This window comes from Branchiostoma floridae, chromosome 19, assembly GCF_000003815.2.
Source record: "Branchiostoma floridae strain S238N-H82 chromosome 19, Bfl_VNyyK, whole genome shotgun sequence".
Lineage (NCBI taxonomy): Eukaryota > Metazoa > Chordata > Leptocardii > Amphioxiformes > Branchiostomatidae > Branchiostoma > Branchiostoma floridae.
In genome coordinates, this window is record NC_049997.1 from 2,332,555 (window position 1) to 2,351,560 (window position 19,006).

The 19,006-nt window shown below is 40.0% G+C and overlaps 1 protein-coding gene across 1 annotated transcript in view; it reads left to right on the forward strand.

Moving 5' to 3' along the window:
- LOC118406315 (dynein heavy chain 1, axonemal-like) overlaps positions 1 to 19,006 on the forward strand; it is a 77,410-nt gene that overhangs the window by 19,821 nt on the left and 38,583 nt on the right. Inside the window, 14 exon segments of the mRNA XM_035806241.1 lie at positions 927 to 1,139; positions 2,591 to 2,755; positions 3,311 to 3,538; positions 3,999 to 4,178; positions 4,815 to 4,952; positions 5,319 to 5,482; positions 6,066 to 6,270; positions 7,854 to 8,057; positions 8,757 to 9,020; positions 9,304 to 9,466; positions 9,917 to 10,027; positions 14,531 to 14,661; positions 15,387 to 15,568; positions 16,066 to 16,198. Coding sequence (XP_035662134.1) covers positions 927 to 1,139; positions 2,591 to 2,755; positions 3,311 to 3,538; positions 3,999 to 4,178; positions 4,815 to 4,952; positions 5,319 to 5,482; positions 6,066 to 6,270; positions 7,854 to 8,057; positions 8,757 to 9,020; positions 9,304 to 9,466; positions 9,917 to 10,027; positions 14,531 to 14,661; positions 15,387 to 15,568; positions 16,066 to 16,198 — 2,481 coding nt within the window.

The window sequence follows — 19,006 nt, forward strand, 5'->3', positions numbered from 1 at the left end:
TGGCTGGGCGGCTTCTACAGTCTGAGATGGAGTTGTTGTTTTTTAGTAAGTTCAGATCAGTTGGATTCAGTTGGGTCGAACAGTTAAAGCTAGTTCAAATTGCTGTTCTGCTGTTTTTTTTTTGTTTTGTTTTTGGAGTTCAGCTTTGAGTTTATTTATTTATGTTCAGCTTTGAGTTCAGCTTTGAATTCATTCAAGGTAGCTATAATACTCTAAGACAGTTTTGAATCTTAGAAAAAGGAGGTTTTTTTTTAGCAAGTTCAGATCAGTTGGATTCAGTTTGGGTCTAACAGTTCAGTTCAGTTCAGTTCAGTTAAAGCTACATCAAATTACTGTAAGTTCTGCTGTTTTTTTTTTTTAATTTGGACTTACAGCTTTTATTCAAGGTTACTGATCTAAGTCAGTTTTGAATCTTTAAGTCAGATTCTGTAATAATTGAGTTTCAATACTTTTGATTCAAATTGTTCTTTTGTTTTTGTTGATGAATTAAAGCACAAGATTTAGAGTCTATTGTGTTGGAGGTTCAATCTGTTACAATGTTTTCAGATAGTTCAAATTCCCATGAGAATTATCCCTTGCATCTTTTGTTGTTCCAACAAACCATCTTACATGTTGTGCTACCGCTAGCCACATTCTCTACATGCTGTTGGATGTTGTTTGATAACATTTGTTAAAATACAGTGTGTTTTCTCAATTAACTTAGTTCTATTGTTCAGAGAAGACAGAGGTTTTGTAGATACAGGTAGGTCCTACAAACAAAGAGAGCTAGAGAGATGATAAAGAGAGGAAAGGGAGATTCTGAAGAAACCTGCATCACTATAATACCAGACATGCAAGCAAACTTTAAGAATGTATGATGCGGTAGGTAAGTAGACATACACTCATGTCGCCATCAACATTTTCATTCTAACCATATATCCATCTAGGCCTTGGACAAAATGGAGGCTGAGTGGGACCCCATCAAGTTCGAGATCATCGCGTACAAAGAGACGGGTACGTACATCCTCCGCAGTTCTGATGAGTCGTCCCAGCTATTGGACGACCACATCGTGATGACGCAGAGCATGTCCTTCTCACCGTACAAGAAGCCTTTCGAGGAGAGAATCACCACCTGGGAATCCAAGCTGAAAATGACACAGGTGTGAACTTGGGTTTTCTGTTCTGATGATGATTGATTGATTTGCAACAAGTGCACACACATACTGTTGCAGCCTTACCTGGCTCAGGATTGGACAAGTTTTCTAAAATTGACTTGTCCTATCGGGCAAGTACTTAAAAAATTTACTTGCCCGAACCAACTTTTCACTTGCCCGAAATGTAAATGACATTTTTCTATGTATATTCATGGCCTTCAATGGAATTTTTGTTATTGGCTCTATTTTCCGTGTTAATCAATGCTTGATGTCATGACTTTGAAAAGTAGCAAGTACATCAAAATCTCACTCAATGGAGAAAAGCTAACTTGTCCGATCGGGCAAGTGGGGAAGGACATGCACTTGCCCGATTGGCATTTTCACTTGCCCGGGACTATAGGGCTAGTGGACTTGTTTATCCCTGCCTGGCTGAATTGCTGAAAGTATTAGACATAAACATTTCTTAAAATTCATTCAACAATTCTACACTAGAAGGTAAGGTGCTACGTATGGGGTGACTATCATGTATACTTTGATCTCTAGCCTTACAAGAATTTTACAAGAATTCTTATTTAAGCCCCTGTTACCTGTTTCACCTGCTTGTTGATTGCCAGAAGGCTGTCAAAATAAACAAAAGAATGGAGTGTACAATTATGTCACCTGAAAAGATACCTTATCACACTAGATAGGACTTGAAGACCTGTGAACATCAGCCAATCTCTACCAATTAGGGATGAGAAGGGGGAAGGGGCAATGGATTATCAGTAAACAAAAAGCTTCAGAATCAGAGGTTGATATTTAGTGATGAGGACCCACCTCAGTGTGAAGCACTGGAAATGTGGCGATGATAACGATTATGAAAAAGTTATGCATTGCCAATTGGTTTAATCACTAATTTTGCACAATGCCAAGTATCACCAACAAATAAAAATATCCATTAGTTTATAGCTCTTTGAAACAAGCTGTTTTGCGACATATAAAACAAACAAACAAACAAACGTCGTTACATGTAACCACTCTCACAGGATGTTCTGGATGAGTGGCTGTTGTGCCAGCAGTCATGGCTGTACCTGGAGCCCCTCTAAAACAAACAAAATAACAAAATAACAAACAAACATTGTTTACCGTTCCTCCAGGATGTTATGGATGAGTGGCTGTTGTGCCAACGGTCATGGCTGTACTTGGAGCCCCTCTAAAACATTCAAACAAACAAACAAACTTTTTTAACTGTTTTTCCCCAGGATGTTATGGATGAGTGGCTGTTGTGCCAGAGGTCCTGGCTGTACCTGGAGCCCCTCTAAAACAAACAAAACAACAAACAAACAAACAAACATTTTTAACTGTTTTTCCCCAGGATGTTATGGATGAGTGGCTGCTGTGCCAGAGGTCCTGGCTGTACCTGGAGCCCCTCTAAAACAAACAACAAACAAACAAACATTGTTTACCATTTCCTCCAGGATGTTATGGATGAGTGGCTGTTGTGCCAGAGGTCCTGGCTGTACCTGGAGCCCATCTTCAGCTCAGAGGACATTAACCGCCAGCTACCTGTGGAGGGGAAGCGTTTCCAGACCATGGACCGCATGTGGAGGAAGATCATGAAGAACGCCAACGACAACCCACAGGTAACGTTAACCACAGGTTGCAGCGGGCAACGTCCAGTGAACTTTGACGTTACTTCTGGGTTTTGAGTTTGAATCCTCCCTGTGTTGCTCACCTGACATTCACTCTACTGGAAAGGGTTGCAATAACTATGATAGACTGCTATATGTTGAAAGGAACATCTCTGGTAAAATGAACTCATCAATACTGTGTATTTGTCTTCTCTGTCACGATTAGATTGCCTCATTGGTTCATTGAATTTCTTCTTTCAAAATGTGTCCCTATATGGGGCACATTCAGAAGAAAATTACAATTGCAAATTAGTCTCAAAATACCGCCACATGAGGAAAAAGGCATCAATTTGAGGTGGCTTAAAGAGATGTACCAAATGAATGCAGCATCTCATTCAGTATATGCTGAGGTGCATGTCTGTACACTTCAGGTATTCAGATACATTGTAAATCTTGAGAAAGGGTCAAATTGTTTTTTTAATATGGCGGTATTGATTAAGTATTATGGCAGTGAAATTATGAATGTGGGTGTTATCTAACTGTAAAATTACCACCCCCTCCCCCCAGGTGATCTCCCTGTGCCCTGATGCTCGTCTCCTGGAGAACCTGAAGGAGTGTAACAAGCTCCTGGAGCAGGTGCAGAAGGGCCTGAGCGAGTACCTGGAGACGAAGCGCTCCGCCTTCCCAAGGTTCTACTTCCTGTCTGACGACGAGCTGCTGGAGATCCTGTCGCAGACCAAGGACCCCAAGGCCGTCCAGCCGCATCTCAGGAAGTGCTTTGAGAACATGGCGAAGGTGGGCACATTGGCTAGATATGCAATATTCTTATCATGGTCCAAGTGTAAAGACTTAAGATGTTACGTGTTCAAAGAGGCTTGCTTGTAAGGCCTGTCCTTGGTGCTGAAATCAAGATGTATAAGAACTTTCAATTGTCTCTTCGCACCAAGCCAGAGGTGTGCACTGCGCTACCATATTCTGTAAATTGTGGACATGATTTAGTGTCTTTCTTTTTTCTCTATTTCCTTGATATTTCCTCTGGTTTTATAAACCTTGAAGTAGCCATTTGGCGCCCAATTCTCTATTAGTTGGGGAGTTAGGCAGCAACAATATTAGTACCACCAGACAGTTGAATTTTTGGGAATCAAGCTAAAAAGTGTTGTAGCTCATACAAAACTATCAAAATAATGGTTGCAGACTAAAGAAGATAATGTTTCTATTGGTATGTTTCTGACTGTGACATTGTTTTTCCTTGTAGCTTCACTTTGAGGAGGACCTTGCCATCACCAAGATGTTCTCCACAGAGGGAGAGTGTGTTCCCCTGTCGGAGAAGCTCTACCCCACAGGGAACGTGGAGGACTGGCTGCTCGAGGTGGAGAGGGTGATGAGGGAGAGTCTCAGAACCATCATTGGACGGTCCCTAGCAGTCTATCCAGATGTATGTGTTTGGTGTAGCCTTTATACTATCATTTGATTGTCCCTAGAAGTCTATCCCGATGTAAATTTATCACAGATTTTTAATACCATCATTGGACGGTTCGTAGCAGTGTACCCCAGTGTGCGTCTTTCACAACTTTAATACAATCATTGGATGGTCCCTTGCAGTGTATCCAGATGTAAGTTTATCACAGCTGTGATATCATTATTGGACGACCCCTAGAATTATATCCTGATGTAAGTTTATCACAATTTTAAAACTATTATGGATGGTCCATAAAGTCTACCCCAATGTATGTCTTTTACAGCCTTGATACCATCATTTGATTTCCTTGGTATTATATTGAACTACTGAGATTATGCTCCTACAACCATACAACCAGTCAGAGAACAGATTTCTGTGAACTTAAACTTGACAATGTTAATCCCATTTTTCCTCACTTCACAGACAAAGAGAATAGATTGGGTTCTAGAGTGGCCTATATATTTTTTTATATACATTGTATTGGTGTATTTGCCAAGAAAAAGAGGATTTCCTAAGTTGGTATATTGAACTCCTACAACCATACAACCAGTCAGAGAATAAATGTCTGTGAGCTTAGTCTTGATGATAACCCCATATCTCCTTTCTTCACAGACAAAGAGAACAGAGTGGGTTCTGGAGTGGCCCGGACAAGTCGTCATCGCCGGGTGTCAAACCTTCTGGTCTACGGAGGTGTCGGACTCTTTGGAAGAAGGGAAGCTGCCTGAAAGACTGGATATTCTTATTGAGCAGGTATTTTATTATGATAAACCCAACATTTTGTCTCTCCATTTCTATGCCAGCCCCATATGATATTTGGCAATACCATGGCCAGCCTGAAATTATTTTTCGTCCCCTCGATTTTCAATGGAAATCCTATCGAACGCCAAAGGCCTGGTACACAGAAAACTTCCATTGACTATTTTGAGATCTTTGCAAAGTTTCACGTTTTTTTTATATCCTTACAATAAGATATCGATTTTTATCCGTCATAGCGGACGGAATAGTCAAAATTTTTTCCATCCCCAGCTGCAAAGGACCCATACTATTTCTTGTTAGAGCTCTTTTCTAAGACATCACCTATGTTAAGATTTAAAAAGTTGTTTTCTGTGCCTATAGTTGGCAGGGCTTGTAGGGCTGGTCAGGGGCAAGCTGTCCAAGATGCAGCGTGAGATCCTCTCGGCTCTGATTGTGATTGAGGTGCACGCCCGCGATGTGGTCGCCAACATGGTGGAACTGGAGGTCAAGAACGTCAACGACTTTGAGTGGATCAGTCAGCTCAGGTAAGGAGACTAGAAAATTACATAATTTAAAAATAAAAATAGATGCTAAAAACGCAAAGAACACACATGATCAAGAGGATATAAGATCACTCGAAAGCTTGTGAGTTTTTCTTCATTGATATTTTCCCAAACTTAGCATGCTGTATTCCTGACTTCGTCTTGAAATATATTGGAAACATAGCTTAGTGACTCCATGTATTATTCATATCCCTATAGTACATAGTTTGGAAGATGCCAAATTGTAACAGAGAGGTAGTCAATGAAAAATTAAGAATCTGCCTATTATAAGTAGAAATACTATATTTTATATACTATATAGAAGGTAGATTCCCTCACTTCAGACATATGATTATGAGAAGCACTGACAAATTCATATTTCTCATGCCTTTTGACAAATTGGCTATTGCTAAACCCATAGGCATGCATACAGTCCTAAATTTTCACCATTGCCAAGAAGAAAGAAAGCCGAACTTCTGTGTTAGACTAGATCTGTGATATGTTTGTGTACCTGTACTTAGCTCGGTTGGGCAAAAATGTACAATAAAGGTCTTAATTCAATTCAACATCATGTCCGTCACTGAAGGTATTACTGGGTGACCGACAACCTGTACGTGAGAGCCGTGAATGCGGAGTTCCCCTACGGTTACGAGTACCTCGGGAACACAGGACGTCTCGTCATCACCCCACTAACTGACAGGTGCTACCTCACACTCACCGGAGCGCTCCATTTGAAGTTTGGGGGTGCACCAGCTGGTCCAGCCGGAACTGGGAAAACTGAAACCACCAAGGTGCGTCTACAAGTTTTTTTTTTATTCATTTTATTTATTCATTCTAGAAAATATTGACTGTGTTCTTTCATGATATGAAACTTGTAATAAAACTTGACTGACCCTTTAATGAAGACTTAGACAAGGGAAACAACTCACCAGTTAAGTTTTAGGGCTTTGGTCTTCCTTTATTGGTATAGAAACTTTCTTCTAACACAATACTTTTAGAACATAAGCCTCATGTACATTTTGTAGAAGTAGTACATGTAGTAGTAGTAGTATGAAGTATTTGAAAAATACAGCTAAAAAATGTTGGCTGAAAATTTGAATGGTGAATAGTTTTTATGAGCTCTTATGCTAACAATACTTGTTATCCCCACTTATAGGATCTGGGTAAGGCCATGGCTGTGCAGTGTGTGGTGTTCAACTGTTCTGATAATGCTTGTTATCCCCACCTATAGGATCTGGGTAAGGCCATGGCTGTGCAGTGTGTGGTGTTCAACTGTTCTGATAATGCTTGTTGTCCCCACCTATAGGATCTGGGTAAAGCCATGGCTGTGCAGTGTGTGGTGTTCAACTGTTCTGATAATAATGCTTGTTGTCCCCACCTATAGGATCTGGGTAAAGCCATGGCTGTGCAGTGTGTGGTGTTCAACTGTTCTGATAATGCTTGTTATCCCCACCTATAGGATCTGGGTAAAGCCATGGCTGTGCAGTGTGTGGTGTTCAACTGTTCTGATAATGCTTGTTATCCCCACCTATAGGATCTGGGTAAGGCCATGGCTGTGCAGTGTGTGGTGTTCAACTGTTCTGATAATAATGCTTGTTGTCCCCACCTATAGGATCTGGGTAAAGCCATGGCTGTGCAGTGTGTGGTGTTCAACTGTTCTGATAATGCTTGTTATCCCCACCTATAGGATCTGGGTAAGGCCATGGCGGTGCAGTGTGTGGTGTTCAACTGTTCTGATAATAATGCTTGTTGTCCCCACCTATAGGATCTGGGTAAGGCCATGGCTGTGCAGTGTGTGGTGTTCAACTGTTCTGATAATGCTTGTTATCCCCACCTATAGGATCTGGGTAAAGCCATGGCTGTGCAGTGTGTGGTGTTCAACTGTTCTGATAATAATGCTTGTTGTCCCCACCTATAGGATCTGGGTAAAGCCATGGCTGTGCAGTGTGTGGTGTTCAACTGTTCTGATAATGCTTGTTATCCCCACCTATAGGATCTGGGTAAGGCCATGGCGGTGCAGTGTGTGGTGTTCAACTGTTCTGATAATAATGCTTGTTGTCCCCACCTATAGGATCTGGGTAAGGCCATGGCTGTGCAGTGTGTGGTGTTCAACTGTTCTGATAATGCTTGTTATCCCCACCTATAGGATCTGGGTAAAGCCATGGCTGTGCAGTGTGTGGTGTTCAACTGTTCTGATAATAATGCTTGTTGTCCCCACCTATAGGATCTGGGTAAAGCCATGGCTGTGCAGTGTGTGGTGTTCAACTGTTCTGATAATGCTTGTTATCCCCACCTATAGGATCTGGGTAAGGCCATGGCTGTGCAGTGTGTGGTGTTCAACTGTTCTGATAATGCTTGTTGTCCCCACCTATAGGATCTGGGTAAGGCCATGGCTGTGCAGTGTGTGGTGTTCAACTGTTCTGACCAGCTGGATTTCATGGCCATGGGCAAGTTCTTCAAGGGTCTGGCCAGCGCCGGCGCGTGGGCCTGCTTTGACGAGTTCAACAGGATTGACATTGAGGTGTTGTCTGTGGTCGCTCAGCAGATCATCACTATTCAGAAGGCCCAGCAACAAAAGGTATGGTCGCCAATGTCTGTAATTTTAGCTTCTGGTATGTAACACTTGTTCACCTTTATCCGTGAGGTATCGTATATCCGTTGTTAAAACAAAAAATGGGTATTTAGGGATATCAAGTTGACAAATGGTAGTTTCAAGTTGCAATTTTTCCAAATATTGTAATTTGAAACCACTGCCCATCTATGCGATATCACTAAATACCCTTTTTTTAAAAACAACGGATATAGGTCACCTTATAGATAAAGGTGAGTGAGTGTTATCGTTTTGGGGGGATAAGAGATAAGATGGAAAAATTTTTAAGATTGGCCAACTCACTGGCAGCCCTAGAAAAAGGCCTAGAGAAAAAATGTTGTGATTATGGTTACCCAACCAGCTCTAGCAAAAACCTCCTAGCCAAAGCCTTTTTAGGGGGTTGGCTACTGAAAAGGGACATGATCTGACATGACATGGACTCTAGGTTAGATGAATAAGTTAGTGAAGGGAAGGAAATGGGGGCAACTTTCAAAACCCACCCTCTGGTATTTCTCGTTGCTGAGAAGGTTCGTTCTGTCAGTGGAGGACGTCCCACCAACACCCGATAACAGACCCCGTACCTAACCTGTAAGATGTCTTCTACACTGGAGAGAAGGGATACCAATGATTAGGATACGCTACTCGTACAAATTTTTTTACTGTGATAACACTTTTTCCTCCACTCAGTTGGACCGGTTCATGTTTGAGGGAGTTGAGATCGCCCTGAAGGCCGCCTGCGCCGTGTTCATCACCATGAACCCTGGGTACGCCGGCCGTACGGAGCTCCCCGACAACCTGAAGGCGCTGTTCCGTCCGGTCGCCATGATGGTGCCGGACTACGCCATGATTGCCGAGATCTCGCTCTACTCCTTTGGGTTCTCGGACGCCAAGGTGCTGGCAAAGAAGATCACCACGACGTTCAAACTGTCATCGGAACAGCTCAGCTCACAGGTGGGTGCGGTTTTGTATTGCTGAACTTTCAGAGCCATCTTTTCTTTTTAATGATTTTGCTTAGTGCATGGCCATTGACTACTTCTAGGCACCAAACTACACTCACTGTAGCAGCATCTCTTCTCCCTAAGTCGGGAACACTGAATTTCGATAAGTTCAACTTACTGACTCAATAGGCTTTGTGAGGCTGCTTGGGAAATTCCCTGCCCCAGATCGAATAGTTTGATCTGCTCACACTGGGAAGGACTCCTGAGTTAAACCTTTATCTTACGATAAATTTCAGGACCACTACGATTTTGGTATGCGAGCGGTGAAGACCGTGATCTCGGCAGCGGGTAACCTGAAGCGGGAACACCCTGACATGAATGAGGAGCTCATCTGTCTGCGTGCCATCCGGGACGTCAACGTGCCAAAGTTCCTGGTGGAGGATCTCAAGCTGTTCACAGGTATGCAAATTTGTTCACAGGTATGCAAATCAGTAAACAAACATACAAGTTATAAAAGAATTTGATATTATTGTTGTTGTTGTTAGATGTAGAGTTCAGCACCAAGGAAAGACCTTAAAGTTAAAATTGATTCAAAGTAAAATTCATTTTCACAGCTTAAACCACTTCTAGAAATAAGCTGCACAAGCTGTGGATCTTATTTAAGTTAAGATCCATTGTTTCATGGACCTTAGAGATAATTTGTACACTTTTCTTGACCAGTGCCATGTAATTGTAATTCAAGTTGTAGGCTAGTATACCTGTATACTATGCTAAGTATCTTATTTTATTGTAATGTGACTCTTGGAAGATTGGTGCACATATGGTGTTTCACTAAAATAGAGTTTTCTCATAATCATAAACATGAACATTAACATTAACATAAACAAAAAATAATTTTCTCCAACACAGGTATCGTGTCGGACTTGTTCCCGAAGATCAAAGAGGAGCCAATCGACTATGGCACGCTGGACTCATCACTGGTTGCCAGCTGTGAGAAACTGGGCATCAAGGATGTCCGAGGTAAGATCTTAGTAACAACTACTTGTAAATTATTGGTTTTGTTTGTGGATACATAATTTGGTGGTTACACTTAGTCTAGTTAAACCTCTTTCGGTTCACAGATGAAGCAAATAGTAATACAGCACATTTGTGGTGTCAGAGTTCAGAGCAAAAATTGGGAAAATGAACCCATTGCAAACATTTCAAGATTTACAATACAACACTTTCAACTACAAGTAGAACCCATCTCTAACTTGCTGCACGTATTTCTGATAAAGCCATGTAGCCGTGATATTGACCTTTCATTTCAATTCTGGCATTACTTTTTGATCCAAAGCACATTGTTTTGGTTCTATATTCTGAAGTGTTTTGGTCTATCTCTCACTGCTGCACTTCAAACAAACAAGTGTTTTAGACCAACTTGTTGAATGATTGTCAAATGGCTATGGTGTTTTTGTTCACACCCATGTCACAAGGATTACTTTAAGAACACTTTTTTAATGTTTGGCCACTTTTTACATATAAAAGATCATATCAATATAAATTTGCACTTTTTTGAAGGGCACATGGCACATCAACAGGTTTGATAGAAGTTGAAATAAAAAATTCCTGACAATATTTCCTGTTTTTTCACACATTCTGATCAGGACCTGATGGTGAGTTCAAGTAACAATTGAATTATAGTCTCTAATTTTCTATTCCCTGTAAGAGAATTTGTTGTTAGAATTATTTCTAGAATAACTTGATACCCAATCCTTTTTTAATAAAACGATCAATGGTCACGTTTGTTAATGGTAATATTAAATATTCTGCACAATTACTTTAAAGGAATGCTTTTTTCACTTGAAGTGTCAAATGTGGGTCCTGTTTTCTGAAGTCTTTTACAATAGCTCAGGTCTCTAGCCAGCGTCCGTTTTTCTGTCAATTGACGGAAATTTGCTGCGTCGGACGGAAATATTTTCAAACCAATCCGTCAACCTTGACGGACAAAAATCCTTGGTGGAAGCTACAGGCGGCTTGGGGACGCCGTCCACGGTCGGAAAAGCCACACACTGTTTGTTTTGCTATTGTTATGATTGTCGACAATGTGTGTCAGCGCCCTTTCGCATACGATAATCTCATTAAAACCCGTTTTTCAAGGTTTCAGTTCAATCAATTTTCGCGGTTTTCGCGACGATTGGAATTGGCTGACGGAAAAAAAATTCGAGCTGGCTAAAGCCCTGCAATAGCTTCAACATTGTTGCATACACTAAGTACATGTACTACCTAGAAGTGCTGTTTATGGACCAGTAGAGCCAATCTCCAGCTCCAAGGTATACAGCAAGAGTGTTTGCTGCAGTCTCTACAATACTACATGCTGCTTTGCTCACAATTAAACCTAACACAAGTGTCACAAGTTTGTTGTATGCTTGTGTGCTGAGCATAATCTTAGTTATAATCTTGCTGACACAAATTGCAAAAGCTTTGTCTTGAACCTGCACTGATACATGATGACATGCTGATTTTGCTTGCAAAGAACACTGTTGTCAATGCTACACCTGTAACGCAAGTTCACCTTTATAAGAGGGGTTACCCGTATGAATGAATGATAATTCATTTGCGTGTCTTGTGCTTTTACACGCCAGCATGATCTGTTGTATTAGCAAACAGGCTATTTAGGGATATCAAGTCAGCAGATTGTTTCAAAATATTGTAGTTTGAAACCTGTCAACTTGATATTTTTTTTTTTTTTTTTTTTTTTTACTCAATGGTCACCACGTAACAAGGCCTGAAGGCCACTCAAGGTTCAGGTTACATGATTGGAACTGTAACAGCAACTCTTCGCCCTAGGTCAGAAACATCATGATTGAGACCAGCCCAATTGCTCACTATGAGTGAGGACTAACTGACCCAATAGGCGAAGCAGGGGTTACGAGGGCTGCCCGGGAGATTCCCTACCCCTATTTCGGCCGGAATGGTTTGATCCGCTCGGGTGGATGTTCGCACATGTGGCGGGTTCTTTAACGTGCATAGGGTATGGCTCTCCCCACACACGGGACCTCCATTTAACGTCCTATCCGAGGGACGACTCATTTTTTCACTTGAGTAAAGTGAGGAAAGTCGTGTAAAGTGCCTTTCCCAAGGGCACAAGACCGGCAACACGGCAGGCGGATTTGAACCGGCGACCTCTTGGTTCACGGGCCGAATACACTACCACTGTGCTTCGAGGCCCCACAGCGATATCCCTAAATAGCCTGTTTTAAATACAACGGAAACATGTATAGGCTACCCCACAGATAATGGTGAACTAGCGCTAACCATTGCACAACTCAGCTGCTACTGTGACTGTGTGTGGAGGGGTCTTTTTGCATGTGAAAACATAACTTGTGATTAGTATAAGACAATCTATTAATTCAAGAAGTTAAACAATGTTGTCAATTCCATGATATCGTATTAGATTGTGTATTTAGTACAGCACTATTTGTTGTGGTGCCTGATATCACAAAGAAAACAAAACACAACTTGTGAAAGGCATTTGAGGAATCCAGTTCAATGAGTTTTCTTTGTCATCTTGTACCCCTCCACACATTTTGCATGCGCAACTGCTGTATTAACCCATTTCCAATGTTTTCCAAGCCGTGCATTGAATTTTTGCATTCCTTTATACGCTATTTATAATCATAATGAAGACAAATGCTGCTAATCACTTTAAAAAAGGCTTAGTTTTGGATGCAAAGTTATTAAATGTTTATTTCAGCACCAAGGACAGGCCTAGCATGTCCCCCACATATTCGGAAAATCCTTGAGACCATGATTTTCCCTTTTGAAAATTTATTTGTTTTGCCCTTGTCCATGATGCTTTTCTCTGTAAGTATGATTTGTATTATGTATCATGATTTTTCGTGTTGAAATAAAGTTGAAAATATTCCCCATAAACCGTGATTTTTTTACCATGATACATTTTCTTTTCAAGTTTCGGTTATTTCCCTGAACCATGATTTTAGCCCCTGAAGAATTTGTCAAAATTGCATTTTTTTCTGTTTCGACATGTGAACATCATTTTCTTCCTTGAAAACCAAATTCAAGTTGCGGCTAGAACCGGCGGAAAGAATCACATCAGTACACATTCCCTCCTTACAATTAATTCATGAAGACAACCTTGTCACCTAAAGTTGTCACTACTTACTGCACAACCACAACAGCTGCTTGAAGCCCTAACATTAACACGCTCTGCTTGCTTTGCTTTTCTCTTTACAGGCGCACTAGGTGAGACTGCACTGTTGTTTGACAGACTTTAAAACCCTGCACCAAAAAAGTCTACTGTATAGGACAAGTACACTGTAGATGCATCAGAATTACAAGCTGCTTTCTTTTGTTGGATAAAAAAAAGATTATGAAAAGCCTGTATTTTTCAAACTTAAGCAAACTTTAATGAAGTTAGAATCTAAATCATATTCAGTTCTGGATAGCCAGTTTAGCTGAAATGATAAATATGATGATACTTCAAGCAAAAGAGTAGCTTGTGATTCCGTTGTTTTGAGAGGTACAAAAAGGTTGGTATGAGGTTATGTTATGGTGGTATGTGTCTTATAGACAGTTTGTTATAGACAGTGGTGCAAACAATAATTATATCTTTGTTACTGGTGGGACATACATGTGTTGTTAAAGAAGTCTGTTTTCTTTAACTAATCTTTTTTGTTTTTTGTTTAAGCTATTAACCCTCCAGGCCTTTGTGTTGAGTCTACTCCTTAACCCATGTGATGTTTTAACCCTTGTTATGCTGGAAGCTGGGAGTTACCTTGCTGCTTGTTATATTAACACATTGTTATTTTTTTTAGTTGTAACAATTTTTTTATGCAGTTTTTTTTTATATCTGCTATTTATAGTTTGTGTGTATGTTGCTTGTATTTACTTGATAATCCAGTACAATTTGCTGTATATATTGCTTCTGCTTGCTAAAAAATAACATGTTAACCACTCCACTCACGGCGGACAAACAGGTCTGTACGCCAACATGTTAAGTTGTTCAGTATTGGCATATGTATGCTGTAACATAGAGTTTTGGCAAAAAATGCAAATACTGAAACTGCGTGACTAAACGCATTCTCTTTGGCTGTGGCTTAAAATGATTTTCTCTGCTTACTTTCTTCATTATCGAAGAATTTTGATCAAACAATGAAAGATCTCAAGACATCTGAAACTATGAAGCAAATACTAAGGCTAGTACCTATATCCGCAGGGTGTTTAAGTGCGCTAAATGTGCTGTTTTTCAATACAACGGATATAGGTTACTTCACAGATAAAGGTAAACATCAAGCGTTATGTGCATGCTGTAACATTGCTTCTAAACGTTTGGCAATGCTGCGTGACTTAATGCATTCTCTTTGGCCACGGCTTAAAGCACTTTTCTCTGCATGCTCCGTTCGTAATCTAAGAATGTTTATGGAACAATAAAAGATTACAAAATATTTTAACTTGAACTATGAAGCAAATACAACATTGTGTAATGTTACTGATCCTTGTCTCTGCCCCCCTCCCCCCTAGGGTTCATCACCAAATGTATTCAGCTGTATGAGACCACAGTGGTGAGGCACGGTCTCATGTTGGTTGGCCCGACCTGTTCAGGGAAAACCATGTGCTACAAGACACTGCAGGCTGCCATGACAGCCCTAAAGGTAGGAAGCAGTAAGGAAACAGACATTAAGTATGATCCTCTAATTCTTGCATTGCTATAATGATTTATGATGCAATGAATTTGCATCTATCTAAAGTTTAACAATAAGACATGTGCAATTATCATTCATGAACATTTCACATCAAGCAATTTGTCCTATTTGATGTATTGTGGTAGACCTCTGAAAAATTGCCCTTGTGTGGCTTGTATCTCAATAAAGTTGATGTTTGAAATTCTAGTAATTCCATCAATCCATTCATTCATTCATTACTTCCTTAAACTGATAGCCGTATTTTTTTTACTCTATTGAGCAAGGAACTGTGATTGTTACTAATTGAAAACAATAATCAATATTGATTCCTACATTGAATTCTATGTTATATAGCCCAATTCTTAATACTACTATTTAGACAAAGAACTGTGATTGTTAATTGAAGATTGCTACTCGACGTTTATTTCATATGGATGTCTACGATGATTGTAATAATTCCCCCCACCCCAAGGAGAGCCAGCAGTGGGTGGTGGTGTGCACAAGGCCATGTCCATCATCCTAGCCACTAGCCATTTTACACCACCCTTATGATTGTATTCACTGGATTCTGTTGTTTCCCCATCCCAGGGAGAACCAGCAGTGCGTGGGGGTGTGTACGAACTCCAAGTCTATCACCATGTCGTGCATCAAAGTTATCTGTATTTACTGGATCCTATTATTTTACCCCACCCCAGGGAGAGCCGGCAGTGGGCGGGGGTGTGTACGAGGCTGTGCACGTGAACGTGGTGAACCCCAAGTCCATCACCATGGGTCAGCTGTACGGAGAGTTTGACCTGCTGACCCACGAGTGGACCGACGGGATCCTGTCCACCCTGGTCCGAGAGGGCACCTCCGCGACAGACTCAGACAAGCGCTGGTAGGTTCCTAACACCAACTTTTAAATATATGCTGCAACCCCTAAATGACTGAAGATTTGACACATCATTCAGCAAACAATGCATTGGACATAAAGAACAAATTCTTTTAATATTTTGTGTGTTTTGTTGTCTTTGAAATCACACTAAAATACATAGCATATTATTCTAGTTTTAAAATCAAGCCTCACTCTGCTGTACAGATGCTTGGCTAGTGGAATGAGAGCCTCAGACTTATAACATATTAGACTGTTGCACTGCCATCACGATGGTATTCTATTAAACTAGAGGTGACTCCTAGTCCTAGATGTTTCAATCAGCATCCACTGTCATTCCTTGATGTCAAAGATCTGCAAAAGTCACTGATAAAATTTCAAGAAGGCCTAGAACTCACATGCAAGTTCCACTTGAAGGTCAAGGTTTTATCTAGAAAAACAAAGCAACAGATATCATTTATTAGACAGAATGTCCAACCTTACATGAATTTGTGTTCCTGTAGGTACATGTTTGATGGCCCCGTGGATGCAGTGTGGATTGAGAACATGAACACTGTGCTGGACGACAACAAGAAGCTCTGTCTGAGCAGCGGAGAGATCATCAAACTGACTGAACACATGACCATGATGTTCGAGGTGGGGCTTTATAGACTTACTTTACACCAGGGCTCTAGCCAGCTCGAATTTTTTTTCCGTCAACCAATTCCCATTGTTGCGAAAATTGCGAAAACACTCTTCCATGAGTTAGAAAGACTGAACTGAGACCTTGAAAAACGTGTTTTTAATGAGATTATCATATGCTCAAGGGCGCCGACACACTTCGTCAACAATAATAACAATAGCAAAACAAACAGTGTGTGGCTTTTACGGCCGTGGACGGCGTCCCCAAGCCGCCTGTAGCTTCAACCAAGGATTGTGCATCAAGGTTGACGGATTGGTTTTAAAATTTTTCCGTCACACGCAGCAAATTTCCGTCAATTGACGGAAAAACGCACACTGGCTAGAGCCCTGCTTTGTACAATATTTTATACTTTATATTTTATACTTTGTATTTTATACTTTATATGTTAAAGGGCTAAATTGGTTGTTTATGTTGCTATTGAGACAAAAATTACATGGTCTGTCCTTGGTGCTGAACTGGGCCTTCATCATTTTACATTAGAAATTTATGATGTTGGAGGTTTTAAGTTAACAAAAACATTTATATTGCATTTCTAGATTTGATCAATGTTGCTATGGAGAGCAAATAAAGACTGCACATGCATAGTCTGTCCTTGGTGCTGAAAAGGGCCTTCATCATTATACAGTAGAAGTTTATAATGTTCGAGGTTTGAACAACTTTAAGTTAATAAAAACCTTTACATTGCATTGCTAGGTTTGATCAATGTTGCTATGGAGAGCAAATAAAGATTGCACATGCAAAGTCTGTCCTTGGTGCTGAAAAGGGCCTTCATCATTATACAGTAGAAGTTTATAATGTTCGAGGTTTGAACAACTTTAAGTTAATAAAAACCTTTACATTGCATTGCTAGGTTTGATCAATGTTGCTATGGAGAGCAAATAAAGATTGCACATGCATAGTCTGTCCTTGGTGCTGAAAAGGGGCTTCATCATTATACAGTAGAAGTTTATAATGTTCGAGGTTTGAACAACTTTAAGTTAATAAAAACCTTTACATTGCATTGCTAGGTTTGATCAATGTTGCTATGGAGAGCAAATAAAGATTGCACATGCATAGTCTGCCCTTGGTGCTGAAAAGGGCCTTCATCATTATACAGTAGAAGTTTATAATGTTCGAGGTTTGAACAACTTTAAGTTAATAAAAACCTTTACATTGCATTGCTAGATTTGATCAATGTTGCTATGGAGAGCAAATAAAGATTGCACATGCAAAGTCTGTCCTTGGTGCTGAAAAGGGCCTTCATCATTATACAGTAGAAGTTTATAATGTTCGAGGTTTGAACAACTTTAAGTTAATAAAAACCTTTACATTGCATTGCTAGATTTGATCAATGTTGCTATGGAGAGCAAATAAAGATTGCACATGCATAGTCTGTCCTTGGTTCTGAAATGGGCCTTCATCATTATACAGTAGAAGTTTATAATGTTCGAGGTTTGAACAACTTTAAGTAAATAAAAACCTTTACATTGCATTGCTAGGTTTGATCAATGTTGCTATGGAGAGCAAATAAAGATTGCACATGCATAGTCTGTCCTTGGTGCTGAAAAGGGCCTTCATCATTATACAGTAGAAGTTTATAATGTTCGAGGTTTGAACAACTTTAAGTTAATAAAAACCTTTACATTGCATTGCTAGATTTGATCAATGTTGCTATGGAGAGCAAATAAAGATTGCACATGCAAAGTCTGTCCTTGGTGCTGAAAAGGGCCTTCATCATTATACAGTAGAAGTTTATAATGTTCGAGGTTTGAACAACTTTAAGTTAATAAAAACCTTTACATTGCATTGCTAGATTTGATCAATGTTGCTATGGAGAGCAAATAAAGATTGCACATGCATAGTCTGTCCTTGGTTCTGAAATGGGCCTTCATCATTATACAGTAGAAGTTTATAATGTTTGAGGTTTGAACAACTTTAAGTTAATAAAAACCTTTACATTGCATTGCTAGATTTGATCAGTGTTGCTATGGAGAGCAAATAAAGATTGCACGTGCATAGTCTGTCCTTCGTGCTGAAAAGGGCCTTCATCATTATACAGTAGAAGTTTATAATGTTTGAGGTTTGAACAACTTTAAGTTAATAAAAACCTTTACATTGCATTGCTAGATTTGATCAATGTTGCTATGGAGAGCAAATAAAGATTGCACGTGCATTGTCTGTCCTTGGTGCTGAAAAGGGCCTTCATCATTATACAGTAGAAGTTTATAATGTTCGAGGTTTGAACAACTTTAAGTTAATAAAAACCTTTACATTGCATTGCTAGGTTTGATCAATGTTGCTATGGAGAGCAAATAAAGATTGCACATGCATAGTCTGCCCTTGGTGCTGAAAAGGGCCTTCATCATTATACAGTAGAAGTTTATAATGTTCGAGGTTTGAACAACTTTAAGTTAATAAAAACCTTTACATTGCATTGCTAGATTTGATCAATGTTGCTATGGAGAGCAAATAAAGATTGCACATGCAAAGTCTGTCCTTGGTGCTGAAAAGGGCCTTCATCATTATACAGTAGAAGTTTATAATGTTCGAGGTTTGAACAACTTTAAGTTAATAAAAACCTTTACATTGCATTGCTAGATTTGATCAATGTTGCTATGGAGAGCAAATAAAGATTGCACATGCATAGTCTGTCCTTGGTTCTGAAATGGGCCTTCATCATTATACAGTAGAAGTTTATAATGTTCGAGGTTTGAACAACTTTAAGTTAATAAAAACCTTTACATTGCATTGCTAGATTTGATCAGTGTTGCTATGGAGAGCAA